A 19,169-nucleotide genomic window follows, 5' to 3' on the forward strand; every position below is an offset into this window, starting at 1 on the left:
AATGATCCATATTGCTTTCGTATGACATCCTGTTATATTGTAGACTAGTGTTTCTCAAGTGGGGGTACATGTAACCCTAAGGGTATGCGATGGCACTACAGGGGATACTTCAGAGAGAGAGTAAGAGTGGAAAATTAACAAATAAAGTGTTAATCTTGGTCCCACCCAAGGCGTGAAATAACTGGAAATGATAAAAACTATAGAAATAAATCTATTCAGGAGCCACTAAATCAGGGTTTTTCAACCTTGGGGTTGTGACCCCATGTGGGGTCACCTGGAGTTTAAATGGGGTCGCCTGAAATTTCTGAAAAATAAAAATAGATTTTTTAAATGTTTTCATTTTTCATTAAAAAAAATTTAAACGCAATCTTAAACTGTAGAAAAAAAAGAAAGAAATTCTTGAAAATGGGGTCACCATCCAAAAAAGATTGTTTCTGTTTGGGATCAAAGATATATGGTAGTCTCGTGAAATGACGTGTGATGTAACACGCACGCAAGTTCGCAACTGGTAAGATGTGATAGGCTTGTCAGGGCAGAGATTGGTCACTATCTTTTTCCCCACCAACCACCTTCGGAGACCAAACGTTTGATGTCGTCTCGGCGGTACAAAGCCGTTGGCACCTCCCTCGGGATGTTTGATGTTGGAGATCACAGCTCACGGATGCAAAGGCTCTTTGGTTGCGGCAGCATCATCATTACTTTGCACCACATCCAATTTTCTTACTAACAGATAAGTTCAAAGTATCTGCAAAACACTACTTTCCTAAAAAAACAAAATCCAGAGCTTTCCACTGGTGTTGTCTATTGGATGAGCAGCTTGTTATTGAAGTTTATTCTTTAAAAAGATGGAAATAAAAATCTATCCTCACCAAAGGGTGTAGTGTGAGCACACTGCTGATTATTTTTCCATTTTTATGTGAATTGATTTCTTGCTTTGTCTGATAGTTTTTCCTCTATGAGACCTCTTCATGTTCTCTGTCTCTATCAATTATTCATTACTCAGCCCAGTCTGCTGTGTTTTAATACCTTAGACAGTGTGGAAAGCAAAGCTAGATTTTCATTGTGCAAGGAAACATGTTTATTTACTGTACACATTAGGGGTGTGGAAAAAAATTAATTTGGCGATATATCGCTCGATTACATCGCACGATTCTCGGATCGATTTAAAATGCATCCATATCGAATTTTTTTTAATTTTTAATTTTAACTTTTATTTAACCAGGAAAGTCTTTTCCACTGCAGGAGACATTGTAACTGCACAAAGAAGTGCTGAAACCTGGGCATGTTGACCAGCTTGTGTTTTTCAATAAAATCTGAAAAAAAAGTACTAACTTTCTGCATTTATTTGTTGTTCTAGGCATAAACCTCAGTTAAATTGCACTAAAGTCATGTTGCACTAAAGTCAACCCTTTTACCCTTGAGGTCAATCTGACCCCAGGGATATTTGCATTCAGAAAAATATTTTCAGAAAATTATTCACCAAGTTTTTGTGTCAGGTACTTTGTTAATTTGTTGAATACATAAATAAGCCCTTTATAGCGAAACCGCGTCCTGTTCTATAGCGCCATCATCAGGCTAAACTTTTAAATTAGGGAATTTATTTGTTTTGAATAAGTTTCATCCAAATCTTTTCAAATTTACTCTCATTATTTTTTAAATATAAAGCAAAAAAAAGTCAAATATAATTTTTTTGATTGATAAACATTGAATGGGGTCAAATAGACCCAAGGATAATAGGAGGGTTAAAGTGGTGAGCATTGAATGAGAAACATGATCCTTATCTTTATGAAATAAAACCACTAAAGTTTCTATGTCATACACTTTGATGAAGTTGAATAAAAACTTTTTATCAGATAAAGACAGTGTATGCCTCATAGGTCGATATATTTAAAGTAAATGTTTAAATTGCCACTTGGTTTGTTTTAATTTCCATCGTAAACCCTTGGTTTACTGACATTTTTGGAAAAGTTTTGCTCATTGCAATGTGGGATGTGGAGTCCCAGAGACGGATGCCTACGTTTTTTTGTTTTTTTTAAATTCATTCTTACTGTGATTTTATGTTTTTGTCTTTATCAGAATTTTTTTTTTTTAATGTGTAAAAATCTGAATGTGATTCAGATGTATGTTCCACTACACATGAAACCCATACAGTATATGTGGACACAGGATAGAATAGTTGTATGTGAGACAAATCTTCTGTTTTCACTGTGTCGATTTCCTTTAACCAGTTTTTGTCACGGGTAACAGACAGGACCCAATTGCGGAACTCAGACGCAGGGTTGCTTGACAACATTTTTATTTTAACAGCAGACTACAGACTGACGTGGGGTGCGGGACGATCCTCAACCTGGGGTGCGCGGCCGACCTTGACTCCAGACAGACTCCAACTCTTGGTTCTCCCTCTCTGTTTGGCCATTAGACTCGGGGTGGTAACCAAAACTCCCTCCAAAAAACTGAGGTCCCCTGTCCAATACTATGTCCCGTGGGAACCCATTGAGGCGGAACAAATTAGTCATCGTCACCTCTGCTAGCTCCTTGGCGGATGGGAGCTTCACTTGGAGAAACGGTCCACTACAATACCTTTAATGTTTACATGGTTAGAGAGAGCACAGTTCATGACCAGTAAAGTTGATTCTGATTCTGACATGATGATTAGCAGACTGGCTACAGGTGGGGTGCTGACAGGACCGCCCAGAACATGTGACCCTCCCACTAGTAGAAGGTGACCCTCAGCCTAGTCCCTGACAGTTTCGTGATGCAGCCGCAGTGTTCATTTTCCGGATTGGCAAATATATAATAGGCCATGCAATCATCGACCATTGTGTGATTTTCGGTCAATGCTCAAGATGAATAATCAGACCTTGTTCCTTCCACAGAGGAAGTCACTGATCGCCACCAGTCTGGCCGTGGTGGTGTCGCTCCTGGTGGTCATGGTGAACTACTCGGAGAAGCCCTACTTCCTCCTGCAGCCTGTGTTCGGCCAGACCTTCAGCAGCCACTGGGTGTTTGCCAAACCACTTTACAAAGGTTACAAGCCTCACCTGGGTTACATCAGCATCCCGAAAGAAGAGGTGAGGGACAAAAAAAAGCACACATTAATGCAAAAACTGTATTTTTTTTATTTATGGTAGTGTTATAAATAAGTCATAATTTAATTTCATTGTATTTGTTGTTTATTTAACAGGAACATTGTGCAATAGTCAATTGCACCAGATTTAGCAAATAGCACATTTATGGCATCCCTGGGCAGGTAAACAAGATAGAAATACAAGGTAAAAAAACAGTACAGTTCATAGTAACAATTGACAGACAGTATAAAATACAAATAAAACAGCATGATAAAGTTACAAGTGCAATAAAATCTAATTAATCAATAACACAATTTATGTTATAAATATCAATGCAGTCTAAATAACAGGATAATAAATATGTAATCTGTGCAATACAGTGATAGGAAACATTAACACCATTAAAGCACTTACTGTAACAGCGTCTTTATCGATCCAGCACTATTACATTAATTTGATATGTGATGTACACAATCGTTTACACAAAGCTCATTACATTTCATAAGATGTGAAAAAACAAACAAAAAACAATAACAACCAAGTAACCAAGATAAAAACCAGACACTGTACTTCTGTGCATCAAGTAATAAGTTAACACTAAAAGTTAGTTCATTTGTTGGTGTTTTTCAATGTTTATTTTAATAATTTAGGAAGTATTGAATCAAAAAATATTGCTGTGAAGTTATTTGCACAGTGGTCACCATGGGGACAGACATAGTGACTCTTTGGTATTGTGCTCCCCCTACTGGGTAGGAGTGGATTTTCCTTATGAACCCTGAACAGCGCCATAACTCAAAGTTCCCTTTAACAGCAGAGCATAAAATAATTGCTTTTGTAGAGTTTTTAACCTAAAATAAACAACTGATTTCTGTGTTTTCTCTTTTGGATGGACAGCATGATAAATCTTTACCCTGACTGCAGTAACATCATGTTTCGATGAACCAAAAATCAAATATCAATATTATTTCTCAAAATGCCAATGAATCAATATCGTTTTCTGAGTAGAGTCTTACGCGAAGGAAGATTCTGGGTCGAAGTCACTGCTGTAAAATACCACGATGACAATTTTATTACCAGCTAGTAATGTTTAACTGTGTTTCCCTAAGGGACAGCATGTGTGAGTGAGTTTTTATAGAAATTTTACAAACCGTCTCTAAATAAGTGACCTATTATAGTGCTTTCTCTTGCAAATCTGTTCCTCTTTCACATTAAAGGGTATACCTCTAAATTTTTAATTGCAAGCTCTATCAAAACATCATTTACGATATAATACTAGAGGTTTCGTCAGGTTGTTTTCTTTAAAATACCCTATAGAGCAGCCAGGAGCAGAAAATACCTGCTCGTCTGTGAGACACTGGCCACCATGATGCTCACCTTAGATGCTTGTAGTGACGTCATGACATGGCGTTAGCTTTGCCGACAGGTACTCCACTAGTGGATTTTTCTCCTCTAAATCACCTCATTGTCCTCCCGGACTCACCCCTGGGTAATTCCACTCTCTCTCTACAGTATGTGGTATCTCCTCTGTAAACAGTGCAGCTGACTGCGGACTCACAATAAGAGCTTCAGACGTGTCAAAAATTGCTCCAACACACGTGTTTGTGTTGTCCACAGTAATAAATACAACACTATTAAAGACGATGTGGAGAAAAGCCTATAAAAAAATCAAAGAAATCAGGTAAGAGCTAGGGCTGGGCAAAAAATTGATTAATCGATTTATCGAATTTGTAGTTAAAAACTATTATATTTTGCAATTTCAGGTTTAAAAAAAAAAACATTTACATTTTTTAATTTTTATTAATTTCCTCTTTTTCCATCACAGGGTTTTCGGATTTTTTTCTTGTTCCGTCCTTGTGGGTTACCCTAGCGCGATGTGGGTCAGCCCCCTCTTTGCTTACATTTGTTTACCCTTTGAGTAGGCTATATGTGTGCCTCATATCGGTGCCCCGCCACCGTCCCGGTTGTTGATCGTGACGTCAGTGCCGCTACTCAGCAGATTCAGCACACCTGTTGCTCATAACTGATACCGAGAGGATAAAAGACCACATGGAGTTTACCTAAAAGCCAAACAAGGCACCGTGTTTGACAGCAGCCAGTGTCAACCTCCTTAGACAAAGTGCAGTGAGTCCCGCTCCCAGCGCTGCTCGTGTGGAGCACATCATCACAGATGATGATAGCAGCCTTTACTCTTAGCAAACACCATTGCCATTCAACGTGTGACAACAGCATATCAACTGTCTTATACTTCAACTCAGTGTTCGCTGACTTTCTGTTTAATGTTAAGCTCATAACAAGTCGTGTTTGTAGACAAAAGGTTGAACTTAAGCTTTAACACCAGGTTTAAAAGGCACAGTTTTGCATTTAGGAATGCAACAGATTGGCTAGCTCAGAGGTTTACTGTAACCTGCGGCTCAGGAGCCACATGTGGCACTTTGACTCATTTACAATGACTCCCTATAGCTTTAAAAAAATATATATACTGAAATTTTTTTATTTTTACAAAGGCTATTAATGATTATTGACAAATAAAATCATGATAACAATATTCATCTCCAGTATTATATAGTTTAATACAATATTGTTTTATTTGATATTATTTAAATGTCTTTGTTTATTATTTCCATATGTTACTTGTGTATATATATATATATATATATATATATATAATCTTTTGAAAAGTACCGGTTTAAGCACCGGAACCATTTAAAAAATGCAGAGTAGGCACCGGTATGGCCTCTTCAGATAAAGCATCTCTTTCAGGTTTTCCCTAATTCATTAGATCAGGTTTTTCATGATGGATGGCAATATGCCTGTTTGATGTCTCTGGTGTGTATCATTTTTTTGTAATTCCACGCACACACACACACACATACACACACTTGTCTGTGATCCCTTTCTTCTGCCTTCAAACAGCTCTGTGCTTTAAATTCCCAACACAATTTATGGAAATTGAAATATCAAAGCCTTTTAATTCCCACAAACATCAAAATGCACAAACCAAGCTGCGTGCTTGTTGTTTGGGGAGGCCGTATGCTGAAACCGTACCTTTACCCTTGGACTCTATGCAGCCACACAAAACTTTGATCTTTTTTTTTCTTCTTGGATAAAATTAAAACAATTAATTCTAGCACACGATTAGTGAGGCATCGTACGCTGACAGTGCATTTTGTCTTTGGTATACATGATTGAATGTTGCAGTTGGTGCTTTGACGGCTCACGAGAAGGGAAAGCCTTATTTTCAGCGCGCTGATATTGGCAGATTAATGCAGAGCATCATCCTCTGGCTCTGGAGGGGTTCATCAACACAACATGGGCCCAGAGGCAATCACGCCTTACACCAATCTCTTGGTCTGCGCCTCCTTCTGCCTTCAGACAAGCTTGCTTAAATCACTGACTCGTCCTCAAGAGATTTATGCAAATGATCAAAAAAAGACTCGCACTTTCTGCGACTGTTTTTACCTCACTTTTCTTCACCACTGAATTTTGGCAACTGAATCAAACTGGCAGTATCATAATTAGCTTAAACGGAAGTCTCACAGGTATTTCTCACACCTTTTGTCAAATGTGACAAAGAGGGATCAGAACTATGGAGGTCTGGTCAAGGTGAGACTCTTTCAGCTCCTCCTAAACCCTAACAGACATGTATGAAGCAGTGATATTTCTCCTGGACAGTTACACAAGCCACTGTGAGAAGCCATTTAAGGTGTTATAAACCTCACACAATCATGTATAATGCATAACCCTGTAGCCTGTGAACGGTCTGCTTTATTTTTCTCATTTGATTGAGTCTGTCTGCAGGTGTGATAAATTGTTCCTGTTCTGCTTCTTGGGAGAAATAGAAAACATTTGTCTTGTGGCAGCTTATATTTATGCCTCTGGTCTATCACAGCCAGCGTGGGGAACATACTTTTATTCTAACATTGTAAAAATGCCAAAATCCCAGACTCGTCATATATAGAAATAGTTTCCATTTTTGGGTCAGTAGTGGGATTTTCACTTTAAGTGAAATGCAATTGAAAAGCTGGACGGCTTGCTAATCCAGTACAGAGCTAATACACAAGGGGCGCGGTAATTCAGTTTAACAGGAAATTCAAGCATTCAATCAAAACTAATACTTGCACAGGGAGAAAATTCAAAATAAAGAATTATAGATATAGGCGGGGAAATAATACCCATCCGATACAGGGACATTATACCAATTTCCTTCCTCTACAAATGATTGATGAACCTTCTGCTATAAAATTGTATCAATTTCATAGCATCAATAGTATCAAATGTAACCTTGGTGTTATACCAACATATTTGTATAATTTTTTTGCGTTTGTGTAGTTTAAGTCCTGTAACTGTTGCTAGTTAATAATATGCATCTAAAATTCTACATGGACAAAATTTGTGGAGCTATTTTGAAAGTGAATTTAAGCAAAAAAGAAACATTTTGCAAAAAAAAAAAATGCACTATTTAGTATACATTCATTTTAAGGTTACTGTAGGTGTGCTTTTCTGTGTCTTTCTATGCATTTGTAAAATGGTTTGTATTGTCACTAGTTTCCTGATTGGATATCATTACATTTGTTTAGTCTACAACGGAACAACGAAGGGCAGAATAATAAGCTGTCACAGTGATATAAAGCACCATTGAATAGGCAGGTACTGTTCTCAATCACTGCTACAGCTCACATTTATTAGAATGACATTCTCTCCTGACTCATTAACCCACTAATTGCGAATTTTTATGAGCACTAAAAGCTTTAGTTTTAAAGTTTATAAGAAGTGAGACAAAAGTACCTTCAGCTTGTTGCTGAACAACCGGTGAGTGTATCCCTTAATGTTCTTCTGGAGGTCGTTGGGCCCGTGTTTACATTGTTAAACCGTGTGGAGGTATTTGGTGCTTATTCTTAATGAGACAGGCTTTACACACAGGCAATGCTCTACTTAGTCCAGGTTCCTTTTTGACTCTTCCTTCTTCAACACATGTTGAATTTATGATGTCTGTCAGGGGAACACTGTACTGACTCAGTATAAAACAGTGGACCTGTGCTGAAAGGTTAATGTTCTATTTCCTGTAATGACACGAGTCTGCAATCAATTATGAGCTGTCGCTGAACGCTCAAAGACTGCATAATACCGCTTTGATGAGGCCTATAACTTCCACTCGTCTAATTTGTAGGTAACGCTTAGTAAAACGGTTTACCCGATTTTCCTTCTTCAAGAATTACATGATTGCCCCTAGAGTCGCATTGGCTTTAATCCCCTTTTTAGCAAATGCAGACAGCTCATGATAATTAAATCATTTTTTAAGCAAAAGGACTTATAAATCCCACTGAGGCGCCTGACAGAGATAATTGGCATGGTCATCTAAAAATGATTGCTTAGAAATGAATTGGGCTCGAGCTTCATGTAAGTGTGCAGGTCAAGTTCACGTAAAGAGGTTCAGTTTGAAGGATTGTCATCACATCATCCTGCTTTTCCAATAAAGCCCTTAGAAACATAACAAACACAACAGCAGTAGAATGTGAGGATCTGCTGTGTAGAGCAGTGGTTCTCAACCTTTTCAGCCCGTGACCCCCAAAATAAAGGTTCCAGAGATTGTTGACCCCCACTGTACCTGAAGGTGGTTGAACACAGACATGAACATTGAAGAACAATCATGTGGAGACAGGGCCATCTATCAGGGGGGAATAAAGGGGGGAGATTTTTGGGGGCCATCCATAAAGTCAGCAAAATGATGATCCATTGTTCTGTGAATCTGCGATAACCACATTTATTTATTGATATGAATAATATCCACTGTTATACATGTTTAATATTATTGTGCCGTAGTATATAGTCATTTTAAAGATGTAAATCCTTGTTTTAATCAGAAATAAAATAGGTTAAAAGTGACCAAAAATGGTTGAAAAGGTGGTGAAATGAGATTTTGAAAACCACAGAAATTGGTTAAAAGTTGCCAAAAATAGGCAGAAAAAGTAGTAAACAATAAAAAACAAAGTGTCAATATTGGCTTAAAAGTGGCATGAAAATATGGCAAAAGGCAAATTGTGAATGTGGTTAAATTGGCAAAAATAAGCATGAAATATGTTGAAAAGAAGTTAAAAGTGACAATAATAGGTGAACAGTATGTGACATGTGGGAAAAGTGGTGGAAAGGGAAAAGACATTGTAATTTGATGGAAAAGTAGCAGAAATGGGAGTAATGTAGCAAAGATATGGCAAGTAAAGAGATAAAAATAGCTTAAAATGTAGTAAGTTTGGTGTAATTGCTGAAAAAGGGTAAAATTGCTCAAAACACATTCTTAGTTTCTTAAAGGCATCTGGCGACCCCCTCCCAGTGTCTACACCCTGGTGTAGATGATGATGTAGCGCTCACTTACTGTATGACACACTGAATGAACTAAAGCTCACTGTACAGGAAGCTGAACAGTGACAGAGATTGTGTTATAACCAAAACATTTCAACGTTTTAATCAATGAAACTTTTTGGAATTCTATGTTGAGCTCCTCCTTGTTAGTTGCTATCAGGCTGCTTATGTCAGTATCCCCCACATCATGCAGTGCCAATTTGTGTGTGCTGAAAGGCGTGGTGGAGTTATGAGCTCGGCCGACGGGAAGCGAGGGATGATGGACGAGCTGCTGACAGCTCAGGGCTACAGTGATGTGTGTTTCAAGCACTGAGTAAATGGACTCAACCTCCACTGGTCCTGTATCAGTCTGAACTCCTGATTAAATCTAGTAATCAGAGGAAAAAGGCGAATGCTAAAACAAAAACTATTTGCTGGTGTAATAAACATGATTTCGGGACTCAATGACATATAAGGCTTTTATGAAATGGGCATCATCTGGCAAGGTTTGCATGAATATGGTGATGGAGATAAAATTAGAAATACTTTGAAATCATATAAAGACTATAATATAACAAAAATAGGGCAGAACATTTTTTGAATATATTTAGGGTAAATAAACAAAAAAAATCTAAACGGTCGACTCCATTTTCCTACCCTGACTCCCTCTTTCCTATTCCCCTCCAACTCACCTAGGTATAACACTGCCCTCTATTTTTATATTATCCCTTTAATAAAGTTTAAGAAAAAATAAATCAAAACAGTAGTCATGGATAGTCGCACAAAACATGGTACTTTGAATAACAGAATAAATTACAGAAGTCATTTAGGAAGTAACATAAAAAGAAAATCAAAGTGAGCACATATATAGTATACTAAGTTCCTAAATATTTGGTATCTTTTATACATTTTATTGTTTTTTAACTGAAAGAAATGCAGTTAGGATAGAATATTTAGGTGTCATCTCATCAACCTTTCTGTTGTGTAAAAATGTGTATTCAAACCTGTGGCATTACAATTAGTCTCCATTAGACAAATTACTGTATAAACATGGCTTAGGCATGACACAAAGCTTCTTTTTTCTTTTCTAACTTGTCTTGCATTCATTAAACAATGATAACTCTCATCTAAACAAAAGTAAGCACATAGTGTATATATTACATTGAGTTACTACATATTTGGTATTTTTTTATGCATTTTAACCTTTTTTGACTAAAAGAAATGCAGTTGGACAGAATATTTAGGTGTCACGTCATTGTTAAAAAAGCGAATAATTTGCAGTTTTTAAGGCAATGGTAATAAAATTGACCGAAATTGCCATGTGGGATTGTGATTGCACTCTCTATAACTCTCTGGTTTGTTGATTAAATGCACAAAGGTCAAGAGGGAGATTTACATTTGCAACCAGAGCGCGCCTAAAATCTAATTTGTATTCAAACCTGTGGCATTACAATTAGTCTCCATTAGACAAATGAAAAACATGGCTTAGTCATGACACAAAGCTTCTTTTTTTGCTTTCTAACTTGTCTCACATTCATTAAACAATGATGAATCTCGTCCAATCATATTAACGTCAATGAGGAAAATCTATTTTTTTTTTTTTTTTTGGGGGGGGGAATTCATGGAGCACTTCCTCTCCTGGCACTACGTAAGCTGAGTGCTCTTGCCAAAGATTCATTTCAAATCCATTTGCTTCACCTTATGAAATGTTCTCATAAAAATTCAGTTGCAGATGCATCATGTACATCTACCAGTGCTCTGTATTGTTACTGTGCCAACCATGAGGTCTCTCTTTTAATTTACTTAAGCTCCTGTTTGTTCCGGACAGTATGACATCAATCTAAAATAATTATCGGACAACATGCTGGTCTATAAAGTTCTGATCAATACATACATGTTTTTCAAATTAATAATTATTAAATGTGTTGTGTTTCATTTCTAGCCCCACAGGCCTCCGGCCAAAAGACCACTTAAATATAATTGATGTTATAATGTACATTGCAAAGTCCATCATAAAAGTATGGTTAGAAAAACAATGAAGTTCAACACAACAATGGTCGTCAGTTCACTAGATATAGTTGTACTTTAAAAAAAATGTTTCTGTCGCAGAGAAAGTCACACAAAGGAATGATCAGTAGAACAAATGGAAAAAAGGAATTGGAATGAGCATGTTGAATTTATTTTCTTTTATGACATGACACCTGTCATTAGCATGAATAAGGTGTCATGAAGGCTGTCATTAAGTGTCCTTTGTTACCCTAACCCCTAATCCAAGCACAGGCAACTCACGGCCCGAGGGCCAAATGTGGCCCTCAGTCTAATTTTTTGCGGCCCCCAAAGCAAATACCCAATTGGATGGAATATGAAGCCCAACATAATACACAAAGTACACAAAAACGCACCAAAATACATACGATGACAACAAAGACAGACACACTTAAACAAACAAAAGTGAATGCAAAAACACACAAAACAGCAACACATTACAGAATATCTCCAAAGAGACACAAACTGTCAACAAACGTACACAAAATGTCAGGAAAATACAGAAAACAACAACCAAAATACAGAACGTGACCCCAATAAGGCACAAATCAATAACACAAATGCAGAATATGACACACAAATACACCAAGAACACAAAAACAAAACATCAAAACTACAGACAAAGACAAAGTGATTTATCCCCATATTAATGCTCTGATTGGTCATTATTCTAAAAGGTGACATAAATATTGATCATGTGGCCCTCGGATCAGATACAATCAGATGTTTGTGGCCCCGCTGTGATAGAGTTTCCCATCCCTGCTCTGACCCTAACCCCGTGCCCTGCCTTTGACTCCCTATTCTAAACTGAACAGTCCAGAACCATTCAGGGGGTTTCATCGAGAAAAAATAATTAATGTATATAAACCTACCTAACCCTAACCCCACTAGATCCCTCCACCTAACTCAAAAATGCCAACATAGCACCAAAGGTGTCATCATTTAGCAAAAAGTGTCATAATTTGTTACATTTCTTTTTCTTCTGCTTACATTTTATTTCCCAGTTTTATGCTGATTGAATTCTCTCTAATACTGAGATGTTCCTTTTGCTGAACAGGCTAGACTTACTGTACGTTTTTGTGTTACAGCCCCTGAAGCTGCACTGCGATCTGTGCAGCATCGTGTCCAGCTCTGGCCAGATGTTGGGACAAGCTTCTGGCGCACAGATCGACCGCTCTCCCTGCATCTGGAGGATGAACAACGCACCCACGCGGGGGTTTGAGCGCGACGTGGGCCAGCGAACCACTCTGAGGGTGGTGTCCCACACGAGCGTCCCATTGCTGCTGCAGAGGCCCCAGTATTTCTTTGGCCAGAGCAACAACACAGTTTACGTGGTGTGGGGCCCGCTACGGAACATGAGGAAGGACGGGAAGGGCGTGGTTTACAACATGCTGCGACAGGCGGCCGAAAACTACCCCAACGCACGGATCTACGTCACCACTGATGACCGAATGAACTACTGTGACATGGTCTTCAAGAAAGAGACTGGAAAAGACAGGTCAGTCACACACTTCTGGTGGATTCTTGGGCTTCGTGTTCCATTGCCTGCAATAATATAGATCTGATCACAGACGCAGGTCCCGTTCTTTATCAGTGCTTTTTTAATCTCTAAAATTTGACTTTCATGAGGCTTTGAGAAGTGGGGCTCTAAACTCTGGCACAAAAATAGTCTCTGTCTGGAGGTATAGAGGAGGTCACTTGTTTGAAAAATGAACACGGACAGAAGCATCACATGAATGTGCTGACGTGAGACAGAAATCAGACAAATGCTCATCTGGGGAAAGTGTGGTTAATGCATTTAAATGAAACAAAATCGCAACCCTTGAGAATCTGTGTTTACACAGAATACGGCAGTGGTTCTCAAAGTGTGTGACGGGGCGCACCCCTATGGTGGGGAATGTAGGTTTGACAGGTGAAGCCCGACAAAAGGGAGGACATTTTAATTTGATGCCAATTTTCTTAACTGCCTTCCTTCATTGACAATAAATATGAACAACACACAAAGAAATTCATAATGAGAAGCCTAAACATGTAGCAGAATTAAAAGTGCATTAAATAATAATAATAATAATAATAATTAGGGATGTAACGATTAATCGTAAGGCAGTTAAAAATCGATTCATAGGTACTTTTTTTTAACCAGCAGAGAGGGATATCCAGAAGCGTTGGCGGCGGACGGAATCTGCTAATACTTTAATATTAATATCTGTAGTATTAAGTGAATGTCTGTAAAAGTCATGTTTTTCTATTAGCTCTGTCTGCTAGCATAGCATTTCTTCTTCACTGCAAGATATCAGCATGTCAACCGACCACTGGGTTACCAGCGTCCTCTGCTGGTTCAAACAAATATCTGACCTAAATACAGTGAAATGACTTTGGTTTTTTTTGTTTTTTTAAGTCCAATTGTTAAGGCACAAAATACATTTTCAGTTGCACTTTTAAAAAGAACTATTATGTAGTTTTGCATTGTTTACTATAGAACTAGAATTTAAATTAATAGGCTTCATCTTATTTGTATTATTCCTTTATTTATTTTATTCAAAATTTATTTTTAGTTAAATTGCATTGTTTTGAATAGTTTATCAAGGGATTCTTTTGACAATAAAAAAAATGAAAGGAAAACAGTATAATTTTTTATAGTTTTTTCCCCCAAAAAATAAAGGAATATTTTTCAGTCATCATTTTTCTACAGTCCCATTTTGTAAAATAAATCGCGAGAGAATCGTATCATGAACCCAGTATTGTGCATCGAATCGTATCGAGAGTTGAGTGAATCGTTACATCCCTAATAATAATAATAATAATAATAATAATAAAATTAAACCCAAAAAAGTTTGAGAACTACTGGATTTGATTACGATAAAATGCTTGATAATTAATCCAAACTATAGTTTAGACTTGCCTTCATTGATGCTGGAGATATTTGTTAGAAATGTTATATAAAAATAACTCATGTAGAAAGTAAAAAACAGTCCCTCTCGTTTAATTCTTTTCACCAATTTCTTTAAAATGAGTTGCAGGTTAATGACTGTGAAAATAAGCCTCCAGGGCTGCTATTGTTGAGGATGAACCTCTTTTTTTGCCACGCTCTACATTCCCGTCCCTCCCGCATGTCATCAAGACATCTCTTAACTTCTTAAGAGGATTAACATGTTCTGTAATAGGCATAGCATCCATTCCATTTCAGCTCTATTGTCTCACTTTTATTCAGCATGGCAGGGTTAACATTGAATTTCACATTGAGCGCCCATGTTCAGCTTGGCTTAACTGTTCCGGAGCCCCGCAAAGCACAGATAGACTAGTGGGATTAGGAAGGGATGCTCTGGGAGAAGAATCTCATTACCAGACCCAAAGCTTCAGAATGAGATGCAGAGCTTCAATCATTACTGATTAGTGAAAGTCAAAGAGTCGCAATGAAGTGCATCTAATGAATTTATAATAAGTACCGAGATGTTTGATGTTTGTACCTATGTTTGTCCTAAACTTGGCTGTGCACGTTAAGGTAAGAGAATAACATCAGACCACAGCTGAGATAATAAAGAAGACACAATGTTGTTTTTCTACGCTGACTCCAAAGTTATATAGTTTATTAACCGTAATCAAGGTTTCTTTTAATATATTATCTCAATTTATTTGTAGTAAAAAACATTTTAACTGCTATTTCTTGTCTGTCTTAACGCTGTAATTTGATTTGCTGTCTGTGCATCAACTTGGAGGAGGGGGGGAGGAGGGGGGGTGGTGATGCAGCGATCAATCCAAAGCTCTAATTATCCAACAGCTGTAGAGATGCACGTTCTCTGCTTGGACTTAGCTATTTGATCAAAATAGATGCGGAGCCAGACATGACTGATTTACTGTTGACTTTGTAACAAAAAAACCTTTTCTGGCAATCTGTTAGGAAAGTTAGTGGAAACGCTAAAGCTACTTTATTGAATTGGTTAGGATCATCTATTTAAATCTACTGTAAAGTCAGTAGTAGTTTTGAGTAGGTAAAGAATACAAAAGGATTTGTGCTAATCAAAATTAGAAGAAAAGTTGGACAATGTCTTCAATGGTATTAAATCAATCATGAGTTTAGGATAAAAATCTTGAATAAATCTAAATGTTTTTCCAATTTTGCTCTCAGAAGCAAATAATGGAAATGTTACATGAGCTGAGGCTTGAATTCATAATTTCTGGCAAAGAGACAATGCCGTATTTCACTGAGCTAATTGGCAAATGTAAATGTCACATGTAGCTTCACTAATTAACTAAGCCAGTCACCTGTATGCAAGACAACAGCTGTTAGCGTTTAAAGGCATATTTCAAACAGCTGTCAAAAGTGTTATTTATCAAAACAAAAATACACATATTGCATCTAGGCAGGATGGAGATGTTGGTCATTTGTTTTTAACAATGATTTGTTGGCTCCATAAGTAGAAAAACTGATGTCAAAAAAGGCCATTTGTGCATTGACTCTTAATTGTTTGCATGAGAGCGAAATTCAAAATTCTGTATTAAAAGAATGTTTTTGAGATGAAATTTTCATATTGTATCATCTACCATTACAATTTTGTCTTTTTTTCAATGAACACTGAAAATGTATTTAGCCAGAATATATTGACAACACTGTTTACAGTCAAACATTTTGATGCACTGTAGGTTCAATTTTCAACACATCAAGAATCAAGTGGATTGTGTGTGTTGGACAGTAGAAGAAGAGCTGTAGCATGTTTGGTGTCAAATGGGCAAAAATTGCGGGAGAAGATATGTTTAATAATTTTTATAGTTAAAAAAATGAAAAAAAAAAAAGACTTATGAACTTCATAGTTCTTTACTGTTGGGGCTACATTTTGGTAAAAGTTGCAAACCTTTAGCATAAATTGTTGATTTGTTCAGAATTGTCAGAGGATTGCTGTGGCGCCACCATCGGGACTATTGGCCTGTTTTTGCAGCTGACGTCTGCATCTTTGCGCAACATTTGATGATTTATTTCTTATGGGAAACAGGATTTTCAAGAAGAAGAAGAAAAAAGAACATGTATTTTTTATTGTTATTGTTATTCCTTTAAAAATAGTTTATCTTATTTGTTTTTATTGATGTATGGCTCACTCTCTGTTTTGAATTTTAAACCTGCTCTTATTTCTACCTATAGACTTTTACTCCTCTGTACCCATTTATTGCACTTTGACATTTGCTTAAAATGCAAATTGCAATATAAATAAAATGTATTATTATCATTCATTTGGGACACATTCTAACAATAGTTGTTACAATAAAGCTTTCTATAACAATTAATGTATATAACCTCTAACTCTATCTGTAATGTGGTAGGTTTTCACTGTGCAGTTTGTACAGAGTAGTGATTGGGTCTGCAGCTAGAGGACGCTCAATAAAAGAAACACAGTCCAACATCGAGGACACACGTTCACTCCAGGATTGACATCCTTGTCCTTCTCCCCGTTCCTTCTGCCTTCTTCACCAAACGAATTGCTGTGAGTCTGTATTGAAAACCAATAAACAAGATCTTGTCCATGTACTATGTTGCAGGAGCTTTGGTCATCAGTCGTCGTATATTTAAATATATTTACCAACCAATTCAAGATGTGATCCATGGGGGTTGTGGGTAGGACGTGTGGGTTGAAGCTCATTATCAGCACCACCTGTGGAGCTATAGTCGTGGGCTGTCAGTGCAGTCGGTGGTTGACTTGTTTGTGGCAGCAGATAAAAGATGTTTGGATGACACAGGACTTAAATAATACTTTCACTTCATAGTAAAACCACACATCCTGTTTCTGCACCTTCACGAGGCACGTGGACTCTTAATCCGTGGGAATTCAGATGTGGCGATGTGTACTTGGCACCTAATGCTTGTTCCTGATAACGTGACTAATGGTATATGTCATCGTGAGGCTCTTTATCCCTCTATTCCACGAAGCACTGCTCTTTTCACTATTTCTCAGTCTACTCTAATAACATTCCTGTTGTCCAGCCTCAAAGACAAAGCTCTTTAGCAGCATTATTATGTCGTATAGAAATATATGAATAAAGGCTCGCTCGAAATAGTAAAAATTATTGAAAAAACATTAAATATTTTATCAACAAATTCAGCTGTAGATATCTCAGCCCATTTAAATAAAAAACCTCAAATACAATTCACAATATTTGCAGAGCTCAGATTTTTCCTTCTTGTATCACATGACGGCAGTTATTTTTAATCTCAAACTGTTGAAAAAACTTCCAATTTTTCCAAAATCTTGCAATAAATTCCACGAAAATTCCGCAAATCAGGGAAGTTCCTGCAGGGACGGATATACTCAGAGACTTTACCATATATAAATTATAGTGGACATGCAAACCAGGGCACATTAATGTTGAATTTGCTCTTTTTCCCCCCTCAAAAACTGTGGCCCACTTAAAGCAATTATCCGGAGGATGAAAAGAGAGAGAGAAAATTCAAACATCTCCACTTCCTCCCCCTGCCTCTGCCAATCTACCAGAAGCCACGCCTCTACTTTTGTGCATGCGCATAGCAGAACAGAAGAAGTCGCATTGATATATGTCTATGGGTCATCGTTATTCTTTTGGAGATAGGCATTTCTGAAGTAAGAGCCAAAATCATATTAACCTGTTTGCTGTTGTGACACGCGGCCTTGTTTCCATGCACAGTTCCACATTCACTTTGATTGACAGAGTCCGCTACAGGAAGTCAAAGCCTATTGGCTGGGTGATTGCGGCGTGATTTTCCATTTGTATAGGGGTCTATAGGAGGAAGGCGGGACTTGTATACATTGATGTATATGAATGACCACGGGCAGTAGACCATAGTAAATGACTAGTTAGGCATTTTTTTGCATTTCAAAAGAATCATACATAAACATAGATTTCTCAGAAACGCCATATATCAGCTTTAAGCTCAAATTGGTCCGTTTTTGGGCCCTGAACGAAAATGACTTTGACAGCCCTGTTCTAGATCCAGTATTCAATATCTTTTTTGCACCTTGCACTGATTTCAAACTAGAAGTTTGCAAAGAACTTTGACAAATGCATTAGCAAAAACATTTGCACACTCAGAAAGTCTAACTCCAAACAAACAAATTACACTTGCAATTGTCTAATTTCTCATTACACACTGTAAAAATGTATTTTTATGCTTTTGTGAAGCAAATTGCAGATAAATTTAAGACACGAGCATGCACATCACTTTCTATGACACACAGCAAGACGTGCACAAACTGCCAACATAAAAGTTTGCTTCACATTGCCATACATTAGGAAGGCGAACAAGAGTAATGTCATAAAGAGCAGTATTTGATGCTCACTCTCTGCGGAAAATATTAGCTTCATGCTGTAGTAGACAGTAAGAGAGCTGGAAATGTCCTGCACATTTACATCAAATCAAAATTCCACTGAGGAAACAAGCTGGTATGAATAACAACAACAACAACAGCAGCAGCAGCAACAGCAGCAGCAACAATATAAAGACAAAAAGCTCATTATGTCCCTTTGGAGATGGGACTGGTTGTAAATTGGTTTCTGTATGCACAATTAAAAAGAATAAAACTAGCAAAATGTTACAGTGTTGACACCGTGAGATGTATTTAGGCCATGGAGAGGACAGGACAACACAAACTGTTGCTAGAAACAGCTCCTACAATGACATAGATCACATTTATTAGGCAAAGCAATGTTTTTATTGTTGTCTATGTTTATTATGATCAAACACAACATTAGAGATTA

At 37.4% G+C, this 19,169-nt stretch overlaps 1 protein-coding gene across 1 annotated transcript in view; it reads left to right on the forward strand.

Moving 5' to 3' along the window:
* The window catches only part of st6galnac3 (ST6 (alpha-N-acetyl-neuraminyl-2,3-beta-galactosyl-1,3)-N-acetylgalactosaminide alpha-2,6-sialyltransferase 3), a 78,896-nt gene that overhangs the window by 22,309 nt on the left and 37,418 nt on the right, over positions 1 to 19,169 (forward strand). Inside the window, exons 2-3 of the mRNA XM_028472825.1 lie at positions 2,877 to 3,071; positions 12,539 to 12,948. Of these exons, the coding sequence (XP_028328626.1) occupies positions 2,877 to 3,071; positions 12,539 to 12,948 (605 nt within the window). The remainder of the gene's footprint in view (positions 1 to 2,876; positions 3,072 to 12,538; positions 12,949 to 19,169) is intronic.

The sequence above is a fragment of the Gouania willdenowi genome, chromosome 17 (genome assembly GCF_900634775.1).
Source record: "Gouania willdenowi chromosome 17, fGouWil2.1, whole genome shotgun sequence".
Lineage (NCBI taxonomy): Eukaryota > Metazoa > Chordata > Actinopteri > Blenniiformes > Gobiesocidae > Gouania > Gouania willdenowi.